The sequence below is a fragment of the Sorex araneus genome, chromosome 5, assembly GCF_027595985.1.
Source record: "Sorex araneus isolate mSorAra2 chromosome 5, mSorAra2.pri, whole genome shotgun sequence".
NCBI lineage: Eukaryota > Metazoa > Chordata > Mammalia > Eulipotyphla > Soricidae > Sorex > Sorex araneus.
Window position 1 is genome coordinate 145560350 of NC_073306.1, and position 23047 is coordinate 145583396.

The window sequence follows — 23047 nt, forward strand, 5'->3', positions numbered from 1 at the left end:
CCCACTTGACAGCCCCACTCCGGCCCTGCGCAGATTGCTCCAGTTTGTGTTGTAATGTTGTGTAGTCAAAACTTGTTCAGGTGCCAGCATATTTGCTTCCCACCCCCACACACATTTTATTTTACTCCCCTTGAGCTTAATTTTGTTCTGTCTGGAGCGTCCGCTTAAGTCCTGTTTAGCAGTAAGATATTTGGGCCATTCGGCGGCCGTCTTTGCGGGAGGCGTCCTGCTCTGTTCCCAGGGCGAGCGGCTGTTTGCCTGGTGTCGCATCTCCCAGCCCCTTCTTCCCGGCGGGCCACGAGGAGATTCCTTTGTGCTCCAGCTCCTGTCAGGATGACGGATACTGGTGCGATTGGATTTTACTATGCTGCTCGTAGTTCTTTCTCGCCTCTCCCTCTCCCTCTCTCCCTCCCTCCCTCCCTCCCTCCCTCCCTCCCTCCCTCCCTCCCTGTCTCTCTCTCTCTGTCTCTCTCTCTCCCCCTCCCTCCCTCTCTCCCTCTCCCTGTCTCTCTCTCCCCCCTCCCTCCCTGTCTCTCTCTCTCTCCCGCCTCCCTCCCTGTCTCTCTCTCTCTCTTTCTTTTTATTTTTTTTTTTCCTTTTGGCTCACACCTGGCGATGCACAGGGGTTACTCCTGGCTCTGCACTCAGGAATCACTCCTGGTGGTGCTTGGGGGACCATATGGGATGCTGGGAATCGAACCCAGGTCGGCCTGCATGCAAGGCAAATGCCCTACCCACTGTGCTTTCGCTCCAGCTCCCCCCTCCTCTCCCTCCCTTTCTTTCTCCTCTCTCTCTCCCCCTCTCTCTTTCTCTCCTCTCTCCCTCTCTTTCTCCCCTCTCTCACCCTCTCTCATTCTCCCTTCCTCTTTGTTGGATCTCTTTGGGTTTCTAAGACACATTCAGTCTCATTTGTCTTGGATTTCAGTCTTGAATGTGCAGAGTCTTTCTGGAAGATTCCGCCACTCCATCTGAGTGTTACCCCTCCCCCTCCTCTCCTCCCGGGACCTGCCTGTTCTCTAATTCTTTGTTGGTGGTGGTTGTGTTGAGGCCACACAGGCTGTGCTCAGGGGTGACTCCTGACTCCGCACTCAGGACCACTCCTGGTGGTGCTCAGGAGACCCTCTGGGGTGCCGCAGATGGAACCCGGGTGGGCCACATGCGTGACGTGCCCTCCCGCTGTGCTGTGCCCTCGGGACCCTCCCAGGGGTATTCTTGGGGCGTGAGCAGTTGGCGCGGGCTTCAGGAGAGGCGTCGGCACCCTCTGTGCCTCTGTCTTACCATCTGCATAGTGGCGGCCGTGGTGACACCAGTGACGTCAGGAGCCGTGCGTGTGGAACCTGGCGTGCCACAGACGAGCTTCGTTCTAGAAGCTTCTCTGAGGCCTCCCAGCAGAGGCCGCGTGACGCCCTCAGGGAAGCTGCACCTGCTTGTGAAACGCCGTTTCCTCAGGCGCTGCCTCTGTGGGCTCTGCCCGAGGGTCCCGGCTCACGGGGTCAGGGGTGTCACTGGCCACGGGGAGGAGCAGATGGGCTGGGGGCTTGGTCAGGGCCCCTTTCTCTGCCCACTTGCTCACAGGAACTGTGCGGTCTCTGGGCTGGGTCCAGTCTCAAATCTCTGGAGACACAGCTCGGTGGACAGTGTCCAGAGGGTTCCCTGGGCTCAGTGTCCTGCGGCCTCTGTCCTCCAGCTGGGGATGCCCCCGCCCCGTCCTCACCCTGGCTGGGGTGCTGGCCTGGCGTGGGCAGCCATACTTCCACCTCTGTCCCTCTCTGCCCATTGTCCACTGCCTCGGGCCAGCCCTGGCCTCGGCTCTCAGCAGATTTCCTGAACTGGCCTGTGAGCGCGACTCGGGGTGCAGGACACTAGCCAGCAGCACGGCCAGTGCAGGAGACACCGTGGTCAGCGACATGGATAGAGGCTAGCCAGCGGCGCCAGGTCGGACCATATGGGCACTAGCCTGGCTCCACGTAGGACAACGTGGGAGTTAGCTGCAGTGGTGAGGGAGGGGCCTGGGGACTTTGCCTGGGGGTCCTGCTGGGCACTGGAAGTTGTCATGGAAACCAGTGCAGAAGTTAGCCAGGTGCCATGGTGGACACTGCGCAGTTGGCCCAGGGCTATGTTGGACAACATGTACGTTCCCCCAGGGCATGTTGGACACTGCAGATGTTAGCCTGTGCCGGGCGGGACACTGAGGACGTTAGCCTGTGCCGGGCTGGACGCTGAGGACGTTAGCCTGGGCCGGGCGGGACACTGAGGACGTTAGCCTGGGCCGGGCGGGACACTGAGGACGTTAGCCTGGGCCGGGCTGGATGCTGCGGACGTTAGCCTGGGCCGGGCTGGATGCTGCGGACGTTAGCCTGGGCCGGGCTGGATGCTGCGGACGTTAGCCTGGGCCGGGCTGGACACTGCGGAAGTTAGCCTGGGCCGGGCCGGACAGGGGAAGTCTCCATGGTCCCTCCATCGCCCCGAGCACAGAGCGCAGAGCCCAGGCCAAGGTGAAGGTCTGAGTGTGCTGAAGGCCAGACTGGATGGCTGGACAGGAAGTGCCCAGGCCCCAGCTCCAGTGCATGTCCGGCTGCGGGGGTCTGCTGCGAGGATGTCCCTCGGTCACTTCCCGGAGTCCATTGCTCCCTCCTCCGTGCTGCTGCTTCGGGCCTCAGCGGGGCTTCTCTCGGCATCCAGCCATTCAGGGCTGTGCCTGCCGGGGACAAGGCTCTTCCCCCCGTCCTCTGGAGTGGGCCCTGGCCTGGCAGTCTGTGGTCACCTGCCCCGTGTGCTGGACGGCCACCCCGTGCACAGATCCTCAGGAGACCCCTGAGCTACGACGGGGAAACCGGCCAGTCCCCGGCTCGAGAGTGGACTCGGGTCCCGTCGTCTGCTCCCAGGAGCCCGGGGCCCGCCTCTGTCCACCACGTGAGCCCGACACTGACCGTTGGCCGCAGGGCGAGACACTGCGGTGGTCAGTACGACTCACACTGTCTCTCGGCTGATGGGGAGGCCCGTCCCCAGCCTCGGGAGCCAGCCAGGACCCACCCACCGCCCATGCGCACGGGCGAGGAGCCCGGCTTTCAGCTCCGAGCTAGCCTGCAGCTCAGGAGGGCGCTGGGGTGGGGCAGGTGGTGACCCCCAGGGGTGGGCGGTGAGGGCACAGGCGGGCGGTCCTCTTGGTGGAAGCAGCAGATGCTTGATTGCACCGGCTTGGGCTGCCCCTGTGCTGGGTGCTCACTGCCCCGTGCTGGGTGCTCACTGCCCTGTGCTGGATGCTCACTGCCCCATGCTGGGTGCTCACTCCCCCGTGCTGGGTGCTTACTCCCCCGTGCTGGGTGCTCACTGCCCTGTGCTGGGTGCTCACTGCCCCGTGCTGGGTGCTCACTCCCCCGTGCTGGGTGCTCACTCCCCTGTGCTGGGTGCTCACTGCCCTGTGCTGGGTGCTCACTGCAGATGCTGCCCTGGGTACTGCTCTGTGCTGACTGGCCCAGGAGCCCGCGGAGCCTGGGTGTTGTTCCTCAGGGCTATGGGGGTGCGGCCCCGCCCACGGGGGAGCTGGGGGATGGGCTCACCCCCTGGGCCCCAGGCAGAGCTCGTCCACTGTCTGGGCCGGGAGCCGGCTCCCCTCAGCGGGACGATTCTCGAGGATCTGAACAGAGCGGCCAGATGACAGAGGGGCCTTGATGTGCAGGGAAGCCCCCTGAGGAACGGGCCCCAGCCAGGCCCCAGCTCCTGCCTCAGTGCTCCCAACTCCATAGCCACTGGAGGGGGGGCGGGGCCTGAGCGTCTGGAGGCCCCCAGTGATTCCGGTCACAGCCACTGTGAGGAATTTCTTGGGCCGGGAAACCCGGGACCCCCCAGCCGTGCCCGGAGGTGCTTTAGGGACTGTGTGGTGCCGGCATTTGACCCAGGTCGGACACATTCAAGGCTCACCCCTGCACCTCCCTCTGCCCCCAATCCAATCTGGAGGGTTCAGGGGTCACACCAACAGTGCTCAAGACTAACTCCTCGTTGTGTGCTCAGGGGCCAGTCCCGTGCTCAGGTGGTGCTCAGGGGGGACCCCAAGTGGTACCGTGGATTGAATCAGGGATGGCCATGTCCAGGGTAAGTGTTTTGACCCCTGGACTATCTCTCCAGCCCTCAACTACATTTTTAAAAAAATAAAGAACAGAAAAGAAGGCCTAGCACGTGGCTTTGCTGGCAGGGCATTTGCCCAACACGTGTGCGGCCTGAGCTGCTGGCACCGCAACCACCACAAAACTAAACGCACCCGTCCATCCCTCACACTCACCCATCCCCCCTCCCCCTCCCCCTCCCCCTAAGATGGTCACCTCGGCCAGAGCCATAGCGCAGCCGCAAGGCGCTTCCCTTGCATGCGGCCAGCCAGGTTCTGTCCCAGCACCCCCTGTGGTCCCCTGTGCCCACCCGAGTGATCTCTAGTGCAGAGCCAGGAGTAAAGTCTGAGCATGGCCGAGTGTGGGCCCAGCACGAAACAAAACAATACAACATAATAAAATTGTTTTTAGAAAATGGTCACATCAGTTCCAAAGGGACTTTCCAGCTGGGAGTACCCAGGGGCAAGAGCCCTGCCTTGCACGTGCAAAGCCTCAAGTCTGACCCCTAGTACCCCGGGGTCCCTGTGCACAACCAGGTGTGGCCCCAGGGTCCCAGCGCTGCTGGGCTCAAGCACCACCGCATGGCCAGATCTGAGCGTTGACTCCCCCCTCCCGCGACAGGTTCTTCAGGTACCACCAGAGCTGGACCCTGTCCCCTGCACAGGGGCAGGCAGGGGCCTCCCCACCACCCAGACAGAGCCCCCACCTGTAAGCTGCTCCTTCCTTCATGTGCCCTCCCATTTCACAGACCGGCAAGTTGAGCCCGGCAGGCCCCTCACTGAGCTGTCGGCTCTCACCTGCTTTTGTCTTTCGTGGAGCCAGGGAAAGGGAAGCTGGCGTGGGGGGGGGGGAGGGTTGGGCCACACCTGGCAGTGCTCAGGGCTGAGTCCTGGCTCTGTGCTCAGCGACTGGGGAGCCCTGTAGAGTGCCGGGGATCGAACCCAAGTTGGCACGTGCAGAGCAGGCGCCCTCCCCTCTCTTGGTCTCCCCAGCCCCACTTGGGCCCTGGCTTGGGCTGGTACTTCTGAAGGAGCACTGGGAGCAGAGGGCAGCGAGGGGCGCAGAAGACGCCCCCCAGCGACACTCCTTCCGGCTGTTTCCCTTACATACCGGGTGGCGCAGGACCCGACTGGCCGGGCAGACCCCGGGGCAGGGGTCCACACCTGGTGCTTCTACAAAGAGAGCTGGACGGTGCCGGCAGGGCTGGAGCGTGCCACCGGCAGGGTGGCTGTGCCGGGAGGCAGGACTGGGCGGCAGGGCCGCCCCCAGCAGCGGCCCCACCGCGCACAGCTGACCCTGCGAGCTGCTGCTTCAGGCCAACCGGAAGCTTCCCCGGACGGTCCGTCTGCGCTGCCCCCAGCACGTCGCGGCGACTCCGCGCCTGGAAGTGTCGCGCGAGTCCATAACCCAGCGCCAAGGAGGCCCCATAGGCCACCCGAGCGCCAGGTCCGGCCGCGTCTGAGGACAGCGCTCGGCGCGGGGAGCGGTTAGGAGAGGCTTCCTGGCGCCCGGCCCCGCACGAGTCAAGCACCTTCCACACTTAGTCACCCCTTATTGGGCTGTTGCGGAACTGTGGTGTGGAGCAAGCGCCCGGACCCCGCACATGCCCCTGTTGGGGGCAAGACTGGCCAGAGGGGGCGTGGGGGACGCACTTCCTCGTGGCTCCGAGGGGCTGCCCAGAGCTCCAGGCACCTGCACTTACACCCACCCAGGACACGCATGCTGGGCAGGGCCAAGCACCCGGTTTCCTGGAGCTCTCGCCTTCCTGCTGCACGGTCACTGCCGGACAGAGCTGACCTCTGTGACTTCCAGCCCAGCTCCCTGCGGCGTCCCAGCCCGTTCCCCCTGAGAGACCCTCGGAGAGACCCTCGGAGAGACTCCCAAAGGACTGCGGACTCCCTTTCGCAAAAACAAAGTGACCTCGGCCATCTTGGTTGTTAGTTTGGGGGAAAGAGATCTTTATGTAACTTTTCTTTTTTTCCGGCGGGGGTTGGGGGGCTCGTCAGTGATGCTCAGGGCTTACTCAGGGCTCTGCATTCAGGAATCACTCCTGACGGTGCTCAGTGGGGGCTTTATGGGATGCTGGGGATCAAACCCAGGTTGGCTGCTTACAAGGTAAACACCCTATCCGCTGTACTATCTCTCCTGTCCCATGAAATAGTTATGCAATTTTTAGCCACTGAAATAATGGAGATATTGGCAAAAAATCTGCCCAGACAGGCAGCAGGACCCCTCGAAATGACCGCCTCTGGCCAGGGGATACAGCCTTCCAGGGGCTTGGCCCTGGAGATACAGCTAGAATTAATGGCATAATTTATCATCACAGGATGTATAGTGTAGCAAGACTGTGAGGTGGTTTTTTTAAATTTTTAAATTCTGGTCATTTCGTTTGCAGTGGAGAAGCTTCTTAGTTCGATGTAGTCCCATTTGTTTATCTCTGCTTAGTACTGAGGTTCCTTAGCATAACAACTAGGCAAGGGAAAGATGACAAGAGCCTCCGGCTTAGAAAAGAAGACATCACAGTCTCACTGCTGGCTGTGACTCGGTGCTATACTCGGGAAACCCAAAAAGGTCCCAGACACAGTCAGCTTGTGAGGCGGCAGCCACAAAAGTGGGGCGTGGAAATTCTTGACTTTTGTATACACAAACAATTAAATAGAAGGGGGAGATTTAAAAAAGATGTCATTCACAACCACGCCCCAGAAAATCAAGTACCTGGTGAATCATCTTAACAACAGAAGCAAAAGACTTGTACAAATAAAACTATAACTCCCTCCGAAAGAAGGAAAAGAGCATGGCAAGAGATGGAAGGGCGTGGCTGCTCACGGCGGAAGGAGTGATTTTGTCTAAGTGACAGTCTTCCCCAAAGCATGTGGATTCAGCACAGTCCCTGTAAAAGTGCGCTGGGCACTTAAGGCAGAGATCTAATGCTGTTGAAATTTATCTGACGATAAGGCCCCATGAACCTCTAAAGCTGTCCTAGGAATCAGGAAGAGGGGAGGCCTCTCCTTGCCCAACTTCAAACTATACGGTAGAGCTGCAGTACTCAGAACAGTGTGGTCCTGGGGTGCTGAGCCCCTCTGAGTGGTGGGATGGAATTGAGCATTCGGAGACAGCAACTTGGGTACATGGACCCAAGGAGCCATAGAACTTCATGGAAGTTAATCTTTGGTAAAGGAGCAAAAGGTACAAAGTGGAACAAGGCAAGCTTCTTCAACTGGTCCTGGGAAACCCCATCAGCCACATGCAAAAAAAAAACAAAAACCCAAAAGACCCAACTCAGACTTTCTATCACCATGCATAAAACAATAAAAGTCAAGTCAAAACGGATGAGAGCCCTGAACACCAGGCTGGAGTCTCTAAGTCATGCTGATGAGGACGTATGGCAGAACCTTCTCGACAGCCACTCTAGAGGCATCTCCATGCGTTTGTGCTGTTGGCAGAGTGGTGAAAGTGTTCCCAGATGCACATCTGTGACCCCCTGACAGTAATACCAACTGCCGTAAGTTCTCATGGAAAGATAAAAGAAAATAGAGAAAAGCAGCTAAGAAGAAACTTAACTGGGGCCAGAGCCACAGTACAGTGGGGAGGCATTTGCCTTGCACATGGCTGACTCAGGCTCCGTCCCCAGTATCCCCTAGGGTCCACCCAGGAGTGATTCCTGAGTGTAGAGCCAGGGGTGACCCCCGAGCATCACAGGCGTGGCACACTCCCCTCCCCCAAACAAAAAGAAGAAACCTTGGCAGGTGAAACCACAGTCCCCATTTCAACCTGAGTGCCCTTGGGTCTTGCTGTCACTTTCTCTACAATCCCCCGGGGCCAGAATTTCTCGGGTTTTGACCCTCCTCATTCGTGCTGCCCTCCCCCCCTTGGCGATTTCTGCCTGCTAACAAAGCTCTCACAAACAATGCTGTGTGTGGCTACGCAACTCTGGCCTTTCCTGGCCCTGCGGTCAGATGTTTGCGTGGCTCCCCCCACTTTTATTCTGGCATTATCGATGGGGTGTTTATGGTGCACCCGTTCCTGTCCTCACAGAGGACTGTTTCATGGAGAGTGATTCTCAGACATGGAATTCCTGTAGCAAAAGGGAAGTGGCCATTTTGGGGCATTGACTCCCTAAGCTGACCCGGAAATTCATACCCGGGAACCAAGTTCAGTTCCTGGCAGCAGGGTGAGGAAACCCTGATTCCTGTGCCCTCTGCCGGGGCAGTCTGGTGGCTCCAGGCTGTGACATCTGAGGACGATTTATCGCCTTATTTCGAAAGGATCAATACCGCCCAGAGCCCAGCACAATGAGATTCAGAGGGGCCCGGGCTCGCGAGCACATCCATCAATTAGTCAGAACGGTAAGAACAGTGTGAGGGAAAATGGGCCCAATGAATCTTGATATTGAGACACACATTAGGGCGTCGGTGAGCAGGGGGGAGGCGGGGGGAGAAGCATTTTCTCATTCTGTGTATGTTTGTGCTCCGTGCAATTAGGAAGCTCTTTGGAACGGAGCAGAGGCTTGCTCCCGAGCACCGGCTCTTTCCCTGCGGGCAGGCTGGTCCCATTCCGCCTCCTGCGAGCTTCCCCGCCCCTCACCCTGGGAGCTGTCTGAAGCTCGGGCCCAGGGCAGGACCACAGGACAACAAAGGACCTTCCTTTGGGCCCGTAGGCGCTCGGCCTGCTCGAGTGCCTGGTTCCACGTGTGCCCGAATTCCGTCCCCCGCACTGCCTACGCCTCTCTCTCCCCCCAGCACCCCTGCACCGTGTCAGGGTGTGAAGTGGCTGCTTGGCCCTGAGCACCAGAACGTCAGGGTTCTGGGGCGAACGAGGGCCGGGAGGCAGCCCCTCCCCACGAGGGCAGGAAGTGTCCCCCCACCCCCACTCCTCCTGGCTCTCCCCGCGCCCATCACCCCCTTGGTCCTGCACTGCTCTGTGGGGTCATGTGCTTTGACCCCCCCCCCGCCCACACACAGCACGCACTCTGAGTCTCTCTTGAACCCAGCCGGGCCCACCTTAGGGAATGGACCCCCCGAGTCACCTTCAGACAAGGGCCTGCCACAGTGATGCCCCCAAGCCCAGCCCTGACTCCCAGGGAGGCGTCGGTCCAGAGGAGGGGGCACCCGAAAGAACGCCCAGTCCAGGAAGGCTCGACTGTTACTCCCCCTGCCCGTAGCCTTCGCCCTCCTGGGTGCCATGGACAGGGCCAGAGCCCCAGGCTGTGGGGGTGAGGTGGGCAGTGCCAGAGCCCAGGAACCTGGTGTCCTGCAGGACCTTGTCTGTAGGGGCCGGGCCTCGGCTCTCGTCCTTCTCTGGGTAGTGGGTGGGCATGTGGCCGGCCTGGGGCTGGGGCCCGAGTTGGTCTGGGTGACCCGGGCAAGCAGAGCGCAGGGAGGGCTGCGGAGGCTCCCTCGGCTTCGTCCAGGCCATAGCCCTCCTGATTTGCGGAGGGACACAGCAAGGACGAGGCTGATCCCCACCCGCACCCCGCCTGCCCCGCCCATCTCCTCCCCATGGCTGCGCGTGGTGCAGGCAGGGACGGGGCTGGTGGCGTGTCTGCCGGGCCCCTCTCGCTGCCGTGTCCCTGCTCCCGGTCACCCTCAGCTCAGAGGCCTGGGAGGAAGTAGGGCACGGGCCCGTGGCCCCGTTTCTGGCCTCTTTTCCCAGTCCCCGAGGCCTCTCTCCTCTCCCCGACATGCAGCCGACTCCCAGTGGGGTCTCCCCGACCCCAGCTCTCGGGACAAGCCCTGCGGTCAGCCGTGGCCACAGGGCCCTTGAATCTCACCCCAGGGCCTGCAGCTGCGGAAACAGATGTTGTCCGGGCTTGGCGTTGCCCCATCCCCCCGACAGCCCCGACTGCAGGCAGCAGTGTGGGGAGCAGGTGCATGCAGTGAGAACGGCAGGGAGCAGCCCCCCTCACCTCTGCGCTCTTCGCAGACCAGCTGGGGGGGCCCCTCTCCTGTAGGACCCCTGCCGAGCTGCCCAGAGGTGGTCCTGTGCCCACTTTCTGTTTCTCCCCTCTGCCTCTCAGTCTGGCCAGTCCTCGGGGGGCAGACGCTGGGATTTGGGTCTGAGCTGACCCTGGCGGGCAGCTCAGGGTTCCTCACTGAGCGGCTGGACGGCAGCTCTGAGTCCAGCTTCCTCGGCCAGATTGGCCTCTGGTTACTGTTGTTTGCTTGTTTGGGGGCCACCTCTGGCGGTGCTCAAGACTCAGTGCTCAGGGATCACTCCTGGTGGGCTCGGGGGACACTATGGGGTGCGGAGGATGGAAACCAGGCGAGCCTCGTGCGAGGCCAGAGCCCTGCGCGCTGCCCCATGCCCAGGCCCTGGTTGGAGTTCGCCTTAGGCTGGCCTGGTCCCTAGAGGGCTCACGAGGGCTCAGAGCCGGCTAGAGGCACAGGCAGGCTTGGGGCACTCACTTGCACCCCGCCAACCGGGGCTAAAATCCCCAGCACCTCCCAGGACCCCTGAGCCCCGCAGGTCACTCCCAAGCACCTTCAGGTATGAGCCCGGAACCAGAGAAACATTGTTGCTGATGTTTCCATCTGCCGCTCCGGATTTCTGGTCCAGAGTCACCCCCAGCCGAGGCTCCTTCACTGAAGCGGCTGCTGCCCTTGGGACCGCCTGTGAGGCCCGTGGCAGGGGGCCTGTCCCGGGACCTGTGGGGAAGCCGGGTCTCTGTGCCCCCCTGCCCCCACCCCCCGACTCACCGTCCTGCTTGTGCTGTTGCAGGAAGGAAGGATGACCACGAAGCCAGCATCTGAGCCCAACGCGCCTCCGTCCCTGTGCACACGGACCTTCGTTCCTCGTGTCCAGCTGCCATCCTTGCTCGCTCGGAACTCTGAGTCACCGGGGACACGCCCCTTCCTGGATGCTGGCCCCTTCCTGGATGCTGGCTGGGCTTGCCAAGACGTGGGGGTCAGAGTGGGAGGAGGGGGTGCAGCCCCCGGCCCTCCCCTCAGTGCCTTCTCCCACCCCAGCAGGAAGCGGCTCTGTGAGCTCTGGTTCTGTCCACCCCTCCAGCCCCGCCCGGGCACCCACAGGCGTCACGCTCACTTCCTTCCACGGTGGACAGCATGGGCATCCCGGTGGACGATGGGTCTGGCACAGCTGCTGTGGGCATCCTGCAGAGCCGGGCCCTGAGGCCCACACGCCCTGGCCAGGGAGGATGGTCAGCGCCGGCGGCTTCAGGCCCTGCCTCTGGTGTCTGCTGATTCCCGGCCCCTTCGGGTGCCCGGGGCCTCGGATTCCCGCTCACTCCCGCCAGCCGCAGCCCTGAAGGGCCGGTGGGGGTTTTGAGTCAGCTCTGAGCTTACAGCCTCAGCTCCCAGGGCCTGAGTCTCCCCTGGGGCGGGGCGGGGGTGGGGTGGCTCCAGGAGGCAGTGGTGGAAGCACAGCTGACCTGGCCTTGGAGGCTGGGGGTTCTACCCCGCTGCACCCACCTCACCTGAGGAGGAGCCAGGGGAGGGGGCCGCTGACTCCCGGGCCCCACTGTGGCCCCCTGGTCTGGCGCTCACTCCTGCCTCTGCCCAGTGGGGCTGGGGGCCGGCTGGCCTCCGGCTGCAGACCCCACACTGCTGGGTGGGGGCACCCTGGCCTCGGCAGGGAGAAGCGAAGGGGCAGCCCCACCGGTGTCCCCCCGCTGGTGTCCCTCCTCACAGGAAGGAGAACCCCACTTCCTGCCAGGGCGCTGCCGGCTCTCGTGTTTGGGCGGGAAGGGGGTCGCGCCGTCACTGAGGAGCACATCTCAGGCCTCGGCAGGCCCCCGAGCACAGAGCCACCAGAGCCTGTCGCCTGGCAGTGACTTTTGTGTCTGTCCATCTGTCTGTCTGTGCTTCCCAGCTGGCTTTAGAGGTGGAGGTGGGCCTGGCTTCATGGCTGGAGGTGGGCTTCTTGGGGCCTCGGCTCCTCCCGGGCCCGTGGCCACGTGTGGCTCCCCGAGCCTCTGGCCTTCCCTGGGCCCCAGCCGAGCCCGCGAGGCGGCTCAGGTCCCCAGGGCTTCTCAGTGCAGCACATCTGGGCGTTGAGGAAACGGGAGCACGGCCAGCAGAGCCCCCGGCTCAGGCCTAACCCTCGCGCTCCGGTGGGAGGGGCAGGAGGGGACCCCGGTGTGGGAGAGGTTAGGGGGCTTCACCCCTCACCCCGAGAGAGGGTCACTGCCCTGCCGTGCATCGGGGGGCTGTGCGGGCCCGTGCTGGGTGCCGTTCTGCACAGGGCGGCAGCAGTGAGGGGAGGGCGCGTCGCCCCTCAGATGGTTGGGCTGCGCATTCTTAGATTACGATTAGCAACAGCCCCCGGGCTGCCATGGCAACACTCCCCCCACCGGCTGAGGCAGCGTTCTTAAAATAGGCTGCCGGGCTGCAGCCGCAGTGCCTCAGAGGCAGGGCATCCCGGGCGCTGTGGTCTGGGGCGATGGGGCCACGCCTCGTCCTCGCAGGGCAGCTCCTGGGTGCAGAGAACTGGGGACAAACACCGGCGGACTTGGGGTTGGAGCTGCCGTCCACGGACGGCCCTGTCCCGGGCCCTGCTACAGGCAAGGACTTGGAGGCTCAGAGAGGTTGGGTGTCAGGGCTGGTGCCACACAGCATGGGGGCTGCAGGGGGCGCTGTTCCAGGAGCCCCTGCCCATCAGGCGAGCCGGCCAAGCCTCTGATCGGCAAGTCTGAGGCTGCTTTCGACTGGGCTCTGGGCCATGGGCTTCCCTTAGCAACCTGCGGGAGAGCTGGGGAGTCTCCCAGCCCAGGTCTCCCGGGAAGCCTGAGTCCCTGGGAATCTTGGATGCCCACCTCGCTCTCAGCGCCCCCAGACAGCCAGGGCCAAACCTGCCTCTCCCCACCGTCCTCCCCATCCCGGCTCCTGGGGGCCAGCGTGAATGGTGGTTCTGAGGCCCGTCCCCCCGCCCCGCCCCCCGTGCCAGCCTGTGTTACTCAGCAGTTTGCTGCTCGACTCTGCTGGGGGGGGGGGGTGCATCTCGCTCCCGCCGCTCCCAAGAGTCACGCGTCCTGCTTAATTCCAGGGTGAAATTCCAGGTTTGGAAAGTGGAGCTTTTAGAGGCCTCAGTCAGTCCCGGGAATAGGGTGCGAGACGATCTGACAGTTTAAAGATGTGCCCCCCCCGGGGATCGGGGAGGCGCCCATCACGGGGAGGAGGTCCGAGGACACACCTCTGAGTCCTCTGCATGCCAGGCTCGCTGTGGAGCTTCTGCAGAGCCCAGACACCCGCCCTGGGAGGAGCCCAGGCAGGTCTCGGGGAGACTCCCTTGATGCTCTGCGGGCCAGAGCGGTGGACAGCAGGAGGGGGCTTGCCTTGCATGCAGCGCAGTGTCCGGGCTTTGATTCCTGGCTTCCCTATGGCCCCCTGAGTCCAGCAGGAATGACCCCTGAGCACAGAGCCAGGGTAAGCCCTGAGCAACGCACGGTGTGGCCCAGAGGAAGGAAGGACGGGAGGGAGGGAGGGAGAAAGAGAGAAAGGAAATAGAAAGAAAGAAGGAAGGAAGGAAGGAAGGAAGGAAGGAAGGAAGGAAGGAAGGAGTGAGCTCCCTTGATTCTGGGTGACCAGGGCTATGGTCGGACACACTCCCCCTCCTCCTTTTAGCCTCTCGTCCTGCCCCATTTGGATTAAGCAGAAACACTTCCATAGGTCGTTGGCTTTCGTGCCTCTCTGCGAGCCACGTGCTCTCGGAGCAGGCAGGAGGACACGTGTCCCTGGAGTGACTGCCCGGAGCTGGCCCGCGGACTCCTGAGCATGAGTATGGATTGCAGGGCTGGCATCTGAGTTCTGGGTGGCGCCCCTGCATGGCAGTGGTGTTCACACAAGGGAAAGGTGTCTCTGGGCTGACATGGCTGTGTCCAGCCACCTTCCAGAAATAGGTGTGTCAGGTCTGGCTGGACCCAGCGGGTGCCAGTTCCCGTTTGGCCATCACCCGCGTTCCTCTCTGACTTGGAGCAAAACTCTTGGGTGTTTTCTGGTGCCGACAGGAGTCCAAGAAGGGGCAAGGTTGGGTTTGTAAACACGTCTGGTTCTCTTCCCTGTCGAACGAGAATTCTCAGGATGAGGTGGTGAATCCCTTGGCCCCACAGCTGCGTTTACAGCGTCGTCAGGCTGAGGCTGGAGAGTCGGGTCCCCTGGCCCCATTTGCCCTTCCCCAGATCCTGCTTCCGCTCCCTTGGCACAAATGTCCCCCACGCTGCCTGGGCACGGGCGCCGTCGGGCCTGCCCAGAGCTGGACGGCGGCACTGTCCCTGATGGTGGGGCAGGTGAACGTGGCTGAAGCATGCGTGCCCTCCGCTCAGCGCCCGCATTTCCACCAGGATGATCCGTGTTGTTGAACACACCTTTGGCAGATGCCTTTGCGCCAGCATCTGGGCGGTGCCCCTGGACGGTGGCCTGCCAGGGGCCCCGGGACAGATCCTGTCTCTCCCGGTGTCTGAGAATGTTCTGTCCCAGACGCCTGTGCTGGAGCCGGCTGCACTGCCAGCTGCCCGCATCTCCATCTCCGTGGCCTGGCAGGGCAGGACTGGGTGTGGGGGGACCAATGCACATGGCTGTTCAGAGCCCACCCCCAGCCCTCTGGGAGTGTCTGGCACCCCTCAGCTGGGCACTTCCCCTCTCCAGGTGGGTGACCGGGAGAGTCCCTCAAACTTCAGGTTTGCCCAGCAACTTGGGGGAAGGATGATACTGGGAAGCCAGGGGTCCTTGGTGCGGCCCCGCACGGGACATGAGGTCTCACTGCAGCAGGACCTCCCGGCCCCCCACCCCCTCTCCAGGGAGAGGCCTGGCCGGGAGCAGCCGGGAGCTGAGAAGCACAGATGTGGGTTGGAACCCACGTTCCCACGCCTCTCTGGGCACCGGCACCACACAGGCCATGCCCGCGTCTCAGCACACCCCGTGCCCGCCCGGCGGGTCCCACTCTCCCTCTCTCTCCCTGGCTTTCGTGGGAGCAGGGCAGCGGGAGCAGGTGCCCTTCCTTTGGGATTTTCTTCAGCACACCCCTGCCGTCCCGCGCTGTGTGAGTGGCGGGAGGAGCCCCTGCCCAGTTCTGGGCCAGCCCCATCAACTCCCGCCCCGCCGGGTGCGTTTGTATCTGTCCCTCGGCCCTGTGTAAAATAAGCGGCATTTTTCTCTTGTTACTGAGATGTATTTTTCTATGTGAGTTAAATGTATACTTTGTGTAGTTTTGTACATTAAGAATGTGCGCCTTTTTCAGATTAAACTTTTGGTCCCTTTGGAATGTCTGACTTCTTGAGGGTTGGTGGCGGGGGTGAGGGGCAGAGAGCCTGCGAGGACACTGCGGCTGGGAGTGAGGTGGGTGACATGTGCGGGGTCTCTCCGCAGCCCACACCCCGATGGCGCGTGTCCACCCTGGCTGCTGTCACCGCAGCCACGTGCCACGATCCTCGTGGCTCAGAATAGCACAGATTGGTCTATTCATTCATTCATTCATTCGCCCCACAGCTGGAGCTACAGGAGTGGGGGTCCTCAGGGGCCTCTTGCTTCCAGGTATGGACAGGGTGGTCGCCTGCTGGGTGCCCCTGCCATTTCCAGCTCCCAGGGGCTCCCGCGTTCCTTGGCTTGTTCCTCCCCCTTCGGTTTCCTGCCCGCTCGCCCCAGCCCCGACACCTGCTCCTTTATCAGGCCGTGCTGCCGTCTGATCCGAAGGGCCGCGCTGATGGCACCCGCTGGCTCAGGCCCTCCCTCTTTCCCCAGACTCTGTCACAGCTGCACTGAGGCACAGCCAGGTTCAGGGTCTGGGCCTGGTACCCTCAGGGCCGGGCGGCAACTCGCCCTAGTCCTCTGAGGTAGAAACGGGGCCTTAGGCGCTCTGAGGGCGGGAGGCACGCCTGGCACGGGCCCTCAGAGCCCTGAGCGTGACCCCCACCGAGGGCCTGAGCATTCGGCAGGCAGCCTGGCTGGAGGAATGTCTCTGGGGTGGCCCCAGGCTCCCCACTGCTACCTGCGCCCGCGCCGCTGCCGTGAGGAAAAACAGCAGCTTTTTCTTAAAATTTTTATTTATTAATATTTAGTTTTGCTTTTTGGGTCATACCCGGTGATGCTCAGGGGTTACTCCTGGCTCTGCACTCAGGAATTACTCCTGGTGGTGCTTGGGGGACTATATGGGATGCCGGGGATCGAACCCAGGTTGGCCACGTGTAAGACAAACGCCCTACCCGCTGTGCTGTCGCTCCAGCCCCAAAGCAGCAGCTTTTGAGTTTTGTTTTTTTTTTAACTATAGTTTGGCCACAATGGTGTGACTTTTAGTCACATAGGCTGTGCTCAGGGCTGAGTCTCGACAGGGCTGGGCGGACCTTACGTGGCACCTGTCAGCCACGCGGAGGTAAGTGTCCCGTGTGCTTCTCCCCAGCCTGGAACGGCAGGGGTAGAAGCAGTGTTTTCAGAGTCCGCCTGGCCTGAGTTTGAACTCTGGTCCTGCCACCCTCTGGCTGTCACCTCGGGCATCTGGTCTGACTTCCCTGAGCATCAATTTCCGCATCACACAAGTGGAGGATCCGTTCCTGCCCTGCGCCCAGCAAGCACATTCTCTTCCTCTTGCTTTTGGAACATGCATTTCTTACAGATGAGGGTTTTAAAAAATTTAATGTTTTAGTTAATAAATTAGTTTGGAGGCAACACTCAGCTGTGCTCAGGAATCACACCTGGCTCTGGGCTCAGAGTCATTCTTGGTGTGGCTGGGAGAGCCCTGTCTGATGCTGAGGATGGACCCAGGCTGGTCGCGTGTAGGGAAAGTGCCCTAACCACTGCAGTTTCTCTCTGGCCCCAGAGAATATGTATGTATCTGGTGTGTGGGGGCATGGGATCCAGCGTCGATCACCTTGAAACCTCTTAAGGCCCCAAGTACTCCCAAGCGAATGAGCCCTTGAGATGCCCGAGCCCTGAAATCCAATCACTGTGTGCCGATTCCCATGGCCTGGGCCGCTCCTCAGCAGGTGGTGGGGCCCTGCGCCCTGGGAGTGCCGGGGTGGCGGGGCTCAGCCCTGTGTGCCGGCTCTTCTGCCGCGGTCTGGCCACGGGGGCAGCTGCATCTGAGAGGGACTGTGGCAATGGCACACATCCTCGGGGCGGGGGGGGGGTTTGGGGCCCTAGTCTCAGGGGCTCTCGGCCCCCAGACCCGCTGGAAACAGCACTGGAGGGACCCAGATGCTCCTCTGAAATAGCGGAGGGAGGGGGCTGGAATGATAGCATAGCGGGTAGGGCGTTTGCCTTGCACGCGGCCGACCTGGGTTCAAATCCCAGCATCTCATATGGTCCCCTGAGCACCGCCAGGAGTGGTTCCTGAGTGCAGAGCCAGGAGTAACCCCTGTGCATCGCCAGGTGTGACCCAAAAAACAAAACAAAAAAAAAGAAATAGCAGAGGGGGTGTGTGCTTTGAGCACCCACCTTTGATCCCTGGCACTGCACAGCCCCCGCGGCACCAGTGGGCCTGGCCTGGAAGCCTCTGAGCACTGCCGGGCGGCCCTGGTGAGCCCAGCACGCGGGCTCCGAGAGGCACACACTTCCCTGGACTCTTGCTCCCTGCCAAGTCCCTCTGCCGTCTGGTCCCCAGAGAGTGAGCCCTGCGAGCCCCCCGAAATGACCGAACACACTCAAAATGCAGCCTGGGCTTCTGGAACAAAGGATAGGAGGGTCTGTCCTGTGCCTGGTGACACAGGACACAGGCACCCTCCCCGAGGCACCCTCCCTCCTTCCTGCTCACTCTCCCCTCCGGACTCGGGCTTCTGGGAGGTTGGGACTTCATGAATCTTCACCTCTGTGCTCCATACCACTCAACAGCCCACACACGGAGGGAGGGAGGGAGGGAGAGTGAGAAGAGAGAGAGAGACAGAGACAGAGACAGAGAGAGACAGTCACACACAGAGAGAATCAGAGAGACAAGAGGGGGGAGGGAGCACCTGCTAAACTGCCCACTCAGCTCCCGCTTGCCTGAACAGCTGGTGGGTGCCTGAAGCCCCAGGCAGTCCCCCTCCCTACCCCCTTCCCAGGGGCCACTGTCCCCTGCTCCTGGCACACAGCACTGGTCCCAAGGTTGAAGGACGTGAACTCTGGGGTGGTATCGTGACAAAGACTCAAGTCGCCCCCATTCAGAGGACACTGAAGCTGGGCGGGTGCTGAAGGGACAGCGCCCAGCATGGGCCGGGTGGGGAGGGCCTGTCCAGACCTGCCAGCGGAGGGGATCTACAGCTGCCCCGTCCCTCCATCCAGAAGGAGCAGCTGGGACCCTGGCTCCCCGGAGACCCTGAGGTAATGATGGGGAAGGGAGGGGGTTCTAGGGATACGCAGGAGTGGATGAGGGGGGTCGGTATCTGCAGAGGCTGCCTCGGGGGCCCCTTGTCAGAGGAAACTGGATCCCAGCCTGCAGACTCCTGACTGGGATTGTGGAGCGCGGGGTTAGGGGGGCTGGGGGCGTGTGGGGGGAGGGTTGGGTCATGGGTCATACCCATGACTCAGGATGGGGGATATTTATCTGGATCACACACACACATGGTGGCGGGGGGAGAGAGAGAGAGAGGGAGGGAGGGAGAGAGAGGGGTAGCTGCAGAAAGACAGAGGGAGATGGCGCAGGGGGGAGGCAGTGAGGGAGGGGCTGTTTCTATTCTTTGTGCGCTTTCCCCGGACTGTTTCTATTTGCGTTGCCTTCCCTCCTCTCTGGAGTGGGTTTGGGTGCGGGCTCCGGCTGGGTTGGGGTTGACGTTGGAGAGACGTTGGAGAGCGCCCTTGCGAGTCTCCCTTCCCTGTGCCGAGTGACCATCTGCTGGCCGATGGCTGGACTGTGCCCAGCTAGGTTCTGGGCAGGCTCTGGCCTCCAATGCCTCCTTCCAGCCCCTCTTATCAGGGCGCGTGGCCCCTCCTGCTTTAAAATCTCAGCTCTTGGGGCAGGAGACATAGTACAGGGAAGGCACTTGCCTTGCACCAGCCGGCCTGGGTTTGATCCTCGGCATCCCATATAGTCCTTAGCACTGCCGGGAGTGACTCCTGAACGCAGAACCAGGAGGAAGCCCTGAGCATCGCTGGGTGTGGCCCCAAAACCAAAAGGGAGAAAAAAACTCAGCTCCCAGGGCAGGGCTTGGTCTAGTTCCTTCAGGTCGCTGTCCTCAGCACCTCGTGGCGATGGACGCTGCTGTGTCCCGCGCGCAGCGTGTGCCTGGCTGCAATCCGTCTCCATGCATGTGCTGCTGCAGATGCGGCCGTGGACCGAATTTCCGGGGTCTGCGCGCGCGCGTGACCGGCTCAGAACCTGTGCACGCATCTGGGCGCGCGGGGGCGCGGCTGGCGGTGCCCGCCCGAGTGTGGTCCGCTCACGTGTCCGCGCGGCCGGCGTGCTGGCACCGGCCCGCGGGCCCGGGCGCGGGCGCGCGTGTGTGTGCGTGCACGTGTGCGCGCGCGGGGTCGGCTCCCGGTGGGGCCTCTCAGGCTCGGCCTGGGGGCGGGGTTCGGGGGTGCGGCGAGGGCACTGCGGTGCGGCTGCCCGCCTTCGGCGTTGCGGCTCGGGCGCGTCACGGGCCGCGCCGCCGTCGCCCAGTGCCCGCCTCCCGGGCCTTTGTAGCCGCGGCCGCCGCGCGCGCCGCCCGCCGCGGGGCCCCGCCCCGGCCCCGCCCCCGCCATCCCGGCCCCGCCCTCCCCGGGCCCGCAGTCGCCCCCGGGCCCCCGAGACCCCGCCCCCGGAGCTCCGCCCCCGCCCCCGCCCCGCCCTCCCTTGGCCCGCGGTCGCTCCTTGGCCGCCGGGACCCCGCCTCGCCCCGCCCCCGACGCGCCGGCCCCGCCCCCGCCCCGCCCTCCCCGGGCCGCAGTCGCGCCTGGGCCGCCGCGGGCCCGCACCGAGCGAGCGCGGCGCACGGCGGTGGCCAGGGCCGCGATGGCGGAGCGGCGGCGCGCGTGGAACACGGAGGACGACCTGCCCGTGTACCTGGCGCGGCCGGGCAGCGCGGCGCAGACCCCGCGGCAGAAGTACGGCGGCATGTTCGCCGCGGTGGAGGGCGCCTACGAGAACAAGACCATCGACTTCGACGCGTACAGCGTGGGCCGCCGCGGCTCGGCGCGCACGCCCCGCAGCGCCGGCCGGCTGGACGCCGTGGGCCTGCCGGCGCCCGGCGGCAGCGAGGACACGGCCAGCGACGTGAGCGAGCCCTCGGGCTCGGCCGTCAGCTCGCCCGGAGAGCGCGCCGAGCCGCCGCCGGCGCTGCGCATCCGCTGCCCCGCGCCCCGCGACCTGCCGCTCGGCCGGGACAATGGCCAGGTACCCTTGGGGCGCGCAGGGGTCCGGGGGGCGCGGCGCGGGCGGGGTCTGAGGGCGGGGGCTGTTGCTGCCGCTGCCAGGCTGCGGGGGGCGCTCCGGAAGGCCCCTCCCCCACCCCACCCTGCTGGAGCTTCTGAGTTGGGGGGGGTTGCCGGGAAGCCCCCTCCCCCCCAAAGGGACCCAGATTCTCTTCTGCAGATAAGGGAGAGCGAGATTCCGGGCAGGGAAGTAAGTTGACCAAAGGCACCACATGGCCTCGGTCCATACCAACGGACCCCAGGGTGCATCTGAACCAGGGGTCCCCAATCCGTGCAGTGTTAGAGCAGGGGAATCGCGTTCCTCCGGCCTCCGTGCAATGATTCATTGGCTCTCTCCTTTGGTGTTGGAAAGTCCCGGGTGGGCCACCAGGTGCCCAGAGCCAAGAGCGTTCATTCGTGGAAGGCTGGTGGGTAGGTCACCCACAGCCGGAAGGCTTTCCCGCGCGTGTCCCTCTGCCTGGCTTGCGGCGGGGCACAAGGGTGAGAGTGACTGGAGATTCAGATCGTGGGGCAGATGGAGCTGGAAATGGCCACTTCCCAGCCCCCCCTCCGGAGCCCCGTTCTTCTCTGCATTGTGACCCAGGGGGGCTTCCCACACTAGGGGAGATGGTGCTCGCTGGGAGTGTGGGAACTCCCAGGAGACAGAGCGCCAGGCCGCCTCTCTCAATCTGGCGGTGCCGTGTGGAAGTAGTGGGGGGAGGGATGGGTGGACTGCAGTGAGATCCTGCAAGAGAGGGTGCCTGGGAAGGGAGACCTGGACTCCTCCTGCAAGCCTGCTCAGATCCCAGGCCGGGGCCGGCATCCGGCCTTAGCTCCACCTCGGGCCAGAGCCAGGCAGACTCACTGTGAGAATCAACTTAGTGGTGGGAGGGAGGGATTCAGTAGATGTGGGGAAGCTGTGTGTCGCTCTCATTCTTATCTGTCCTCTCCTTCTGTCCATTTGGAGGTAGACAGCAACCCAGGAGGGAACAGAGCTGGATCTGGAGCAGAAGCAGGGAGGGCTTTCTGGAGGAGGTGATTCCGAGTGCCGCTCTGTGGGTCTCTGACTGCTCTAGAGTTCTAGGGTGGCCTAGGAGCTCTCCAGGGTCCTGAACCCAGGGCTTGCGCGTGAGGCAGGGAGGCCTGCAGCTTGTTGGGAGTGAGGGAGAGGGAGATGTGGCGCATCTGGCAGCTGCGCCTTCTGCCCCACCTTCCCTGAGGGCTGAGCTCCCTTGGGGGTGCTGCTGCTATGTCCAAGCAGTGGCCCCAGGCCCCGGAAACCTGGTGCGTGGACTCCGCTGCCTGCTCGGTGCTGTGGGGTGCCGAGTTGTCACCCCGTGTCGACAGAGCCCTGTGGAGTGTCGAAGAGACGGGCGTGCTTTGTGCAGTTGTCTGGAAGTACGTCCAGTGCTCGGGCCCCGGGTCGCGCTGCCCACCATCTCGCTCTTCTCCACGGCCTCTTCGGAACTGGACAAAAGGCCATGCCTCGGGCCCTGGGAGCCTTTGAGGTCCAGGACTGTGGAGCCAAAAGGCTTATGGTCACTGGGGAGGGAGACCGGGGGCCTCGGGGCCTGGTCCCACTGGGGTCTCTGATGGGGTGCTTTGCACCAGTGCCGGCCCCCCACCCCTGCCCCCACCCCCCAGCTCTTTTCTGGGAGGAGGAGTCTGTGAGGCGCAGGCGCAGCCCCTGCTGGCCCAGGGCAACCGGCTTTGTACCAGGGAGGTCAGCTGGGCAGCAGTGGGCTGTCTGGCCAGTCGACCAGTGTCTCCTCGGATATGAATATGTTTCAGTGCCCAGGTCCAGAGCGTCCCTGCCCAGACAGACATCCCGGGAAAATCAGGCGGAGGCTGTCGGAGGCATGGAACCTAGGGTTGAAGGCAGTGCGGAAGGGCATGCAGGAGTGTGTGTGTCGGGGGGGGGGTGTCTCCACACAGTTTCACAAGAGGGTGCACGTCTGTGCTATCTCCATGAGCAGTCAGGTGTGCGTGTGTGTGTGCACATGTGTGCACATGTATGCCGTCTCCACCAGCAGTCAGGTGTTCGTGTGTGTGCATGTGTGTGTTATCTCCACCTGCAGTCAGGGGCGTGTGTATGTATGTGCATATGTGTGCCATCTCCACCACCTGCAGTCAGGTGTTTGTGTGTACCTGTGTGCATGTGTGTGCCATCTCCACCTGTAGTCAAATGTGTACACGTGTTTGCATATGTACTGTCTCCACCTACAGTTAGGTGTGTGTGTGCACATATGTGCACGTGTGTGCCATCTCCACCTGTAGTCAGGTGTGTGTACATTGTGTGCATGTGTGTGCCATTTCCACCTGCAGTAGGTATGTGTACATGTGTGCCATTTTCACCTGCAATCAGGTGTGTGTGCACGTGTGTACCATCTCTGCCTATAGTCAGGTGTGTGTCTGCATGTGTGTGCCATTTTCACCTGAAGTCAGGTGTGTGTGTGTGCACGTGTGTGCCGTCTTCACCTGTAGTCGGGTGTGGGGGGCATCTCCTCCTGTGGCCTCACCACTAGGAGGGACACAGCTGGGCAGCCTGGCCTCCAGACTGCTGGTCTCAGTGAACCTTGTGGCTGAGGCGACCATTGCACCTGTTTGCCTCAGTTTACCCCCCTTAAAATGCAAAGTCCTGGTGTGTTGTGCTGGAATCCCGTGCCGTTTCTCTTTGGTTGCCCTATACCCCAG

At 62.7% G+C, this 23047-nt stretch overlaps 2 protein-coding genes across 9 annotated transcripts in view; both read left to right on the forward strand.

Moving 5' to 3' along the window:
- The window catches only part of LOC101537407 (janus kinase and microtubule-interacting protein 1), a 113050-nt gene extending 99503 nt beyond the window's left edge, over positions 1 to 13547 (forward strand). For 7 of the 8 annotated variants that reach the window (XM_055138347.1, XM_055138344.1, XM_055138345.1 and 4 more), the window contains one exon: positions 10821 to 13547. Coding sequence is in view for 1 of the 8 variants with exons in the window: in XM_055138352.1 (XP_054994327.1) it covers positions 10821 to 10852 (32 nt within the window). In the remaining 7 variants the exon portion in view is untranslated. The remainder of the gene's footprint in view (positions 1 to 10820) is intronic. The other variant, XM_055138353.1, reaches the window with a different exon arrangement.
- A 6337-nt stretch (positions 13548 to 19884) lies between these two features.
- CRMP1 (collapsin response mediator protein 1) overlaps positions 19885 to 23047 on the forward strand; it is a 32818-nt gene continuing 29655 nt past the window's right edge. The window contains exon 1 of the mRNA XM_055138371.1: positions 19885 to 20336. Coding sequence (XP_054994346.1) covers positions 19956 to 20336 — 381 coding nt within the window. The 5' untranslated portion in view covers positions 19885 to 19955. The remainder of the gene's footprint in view (positions 20337 to 23047) is intronic.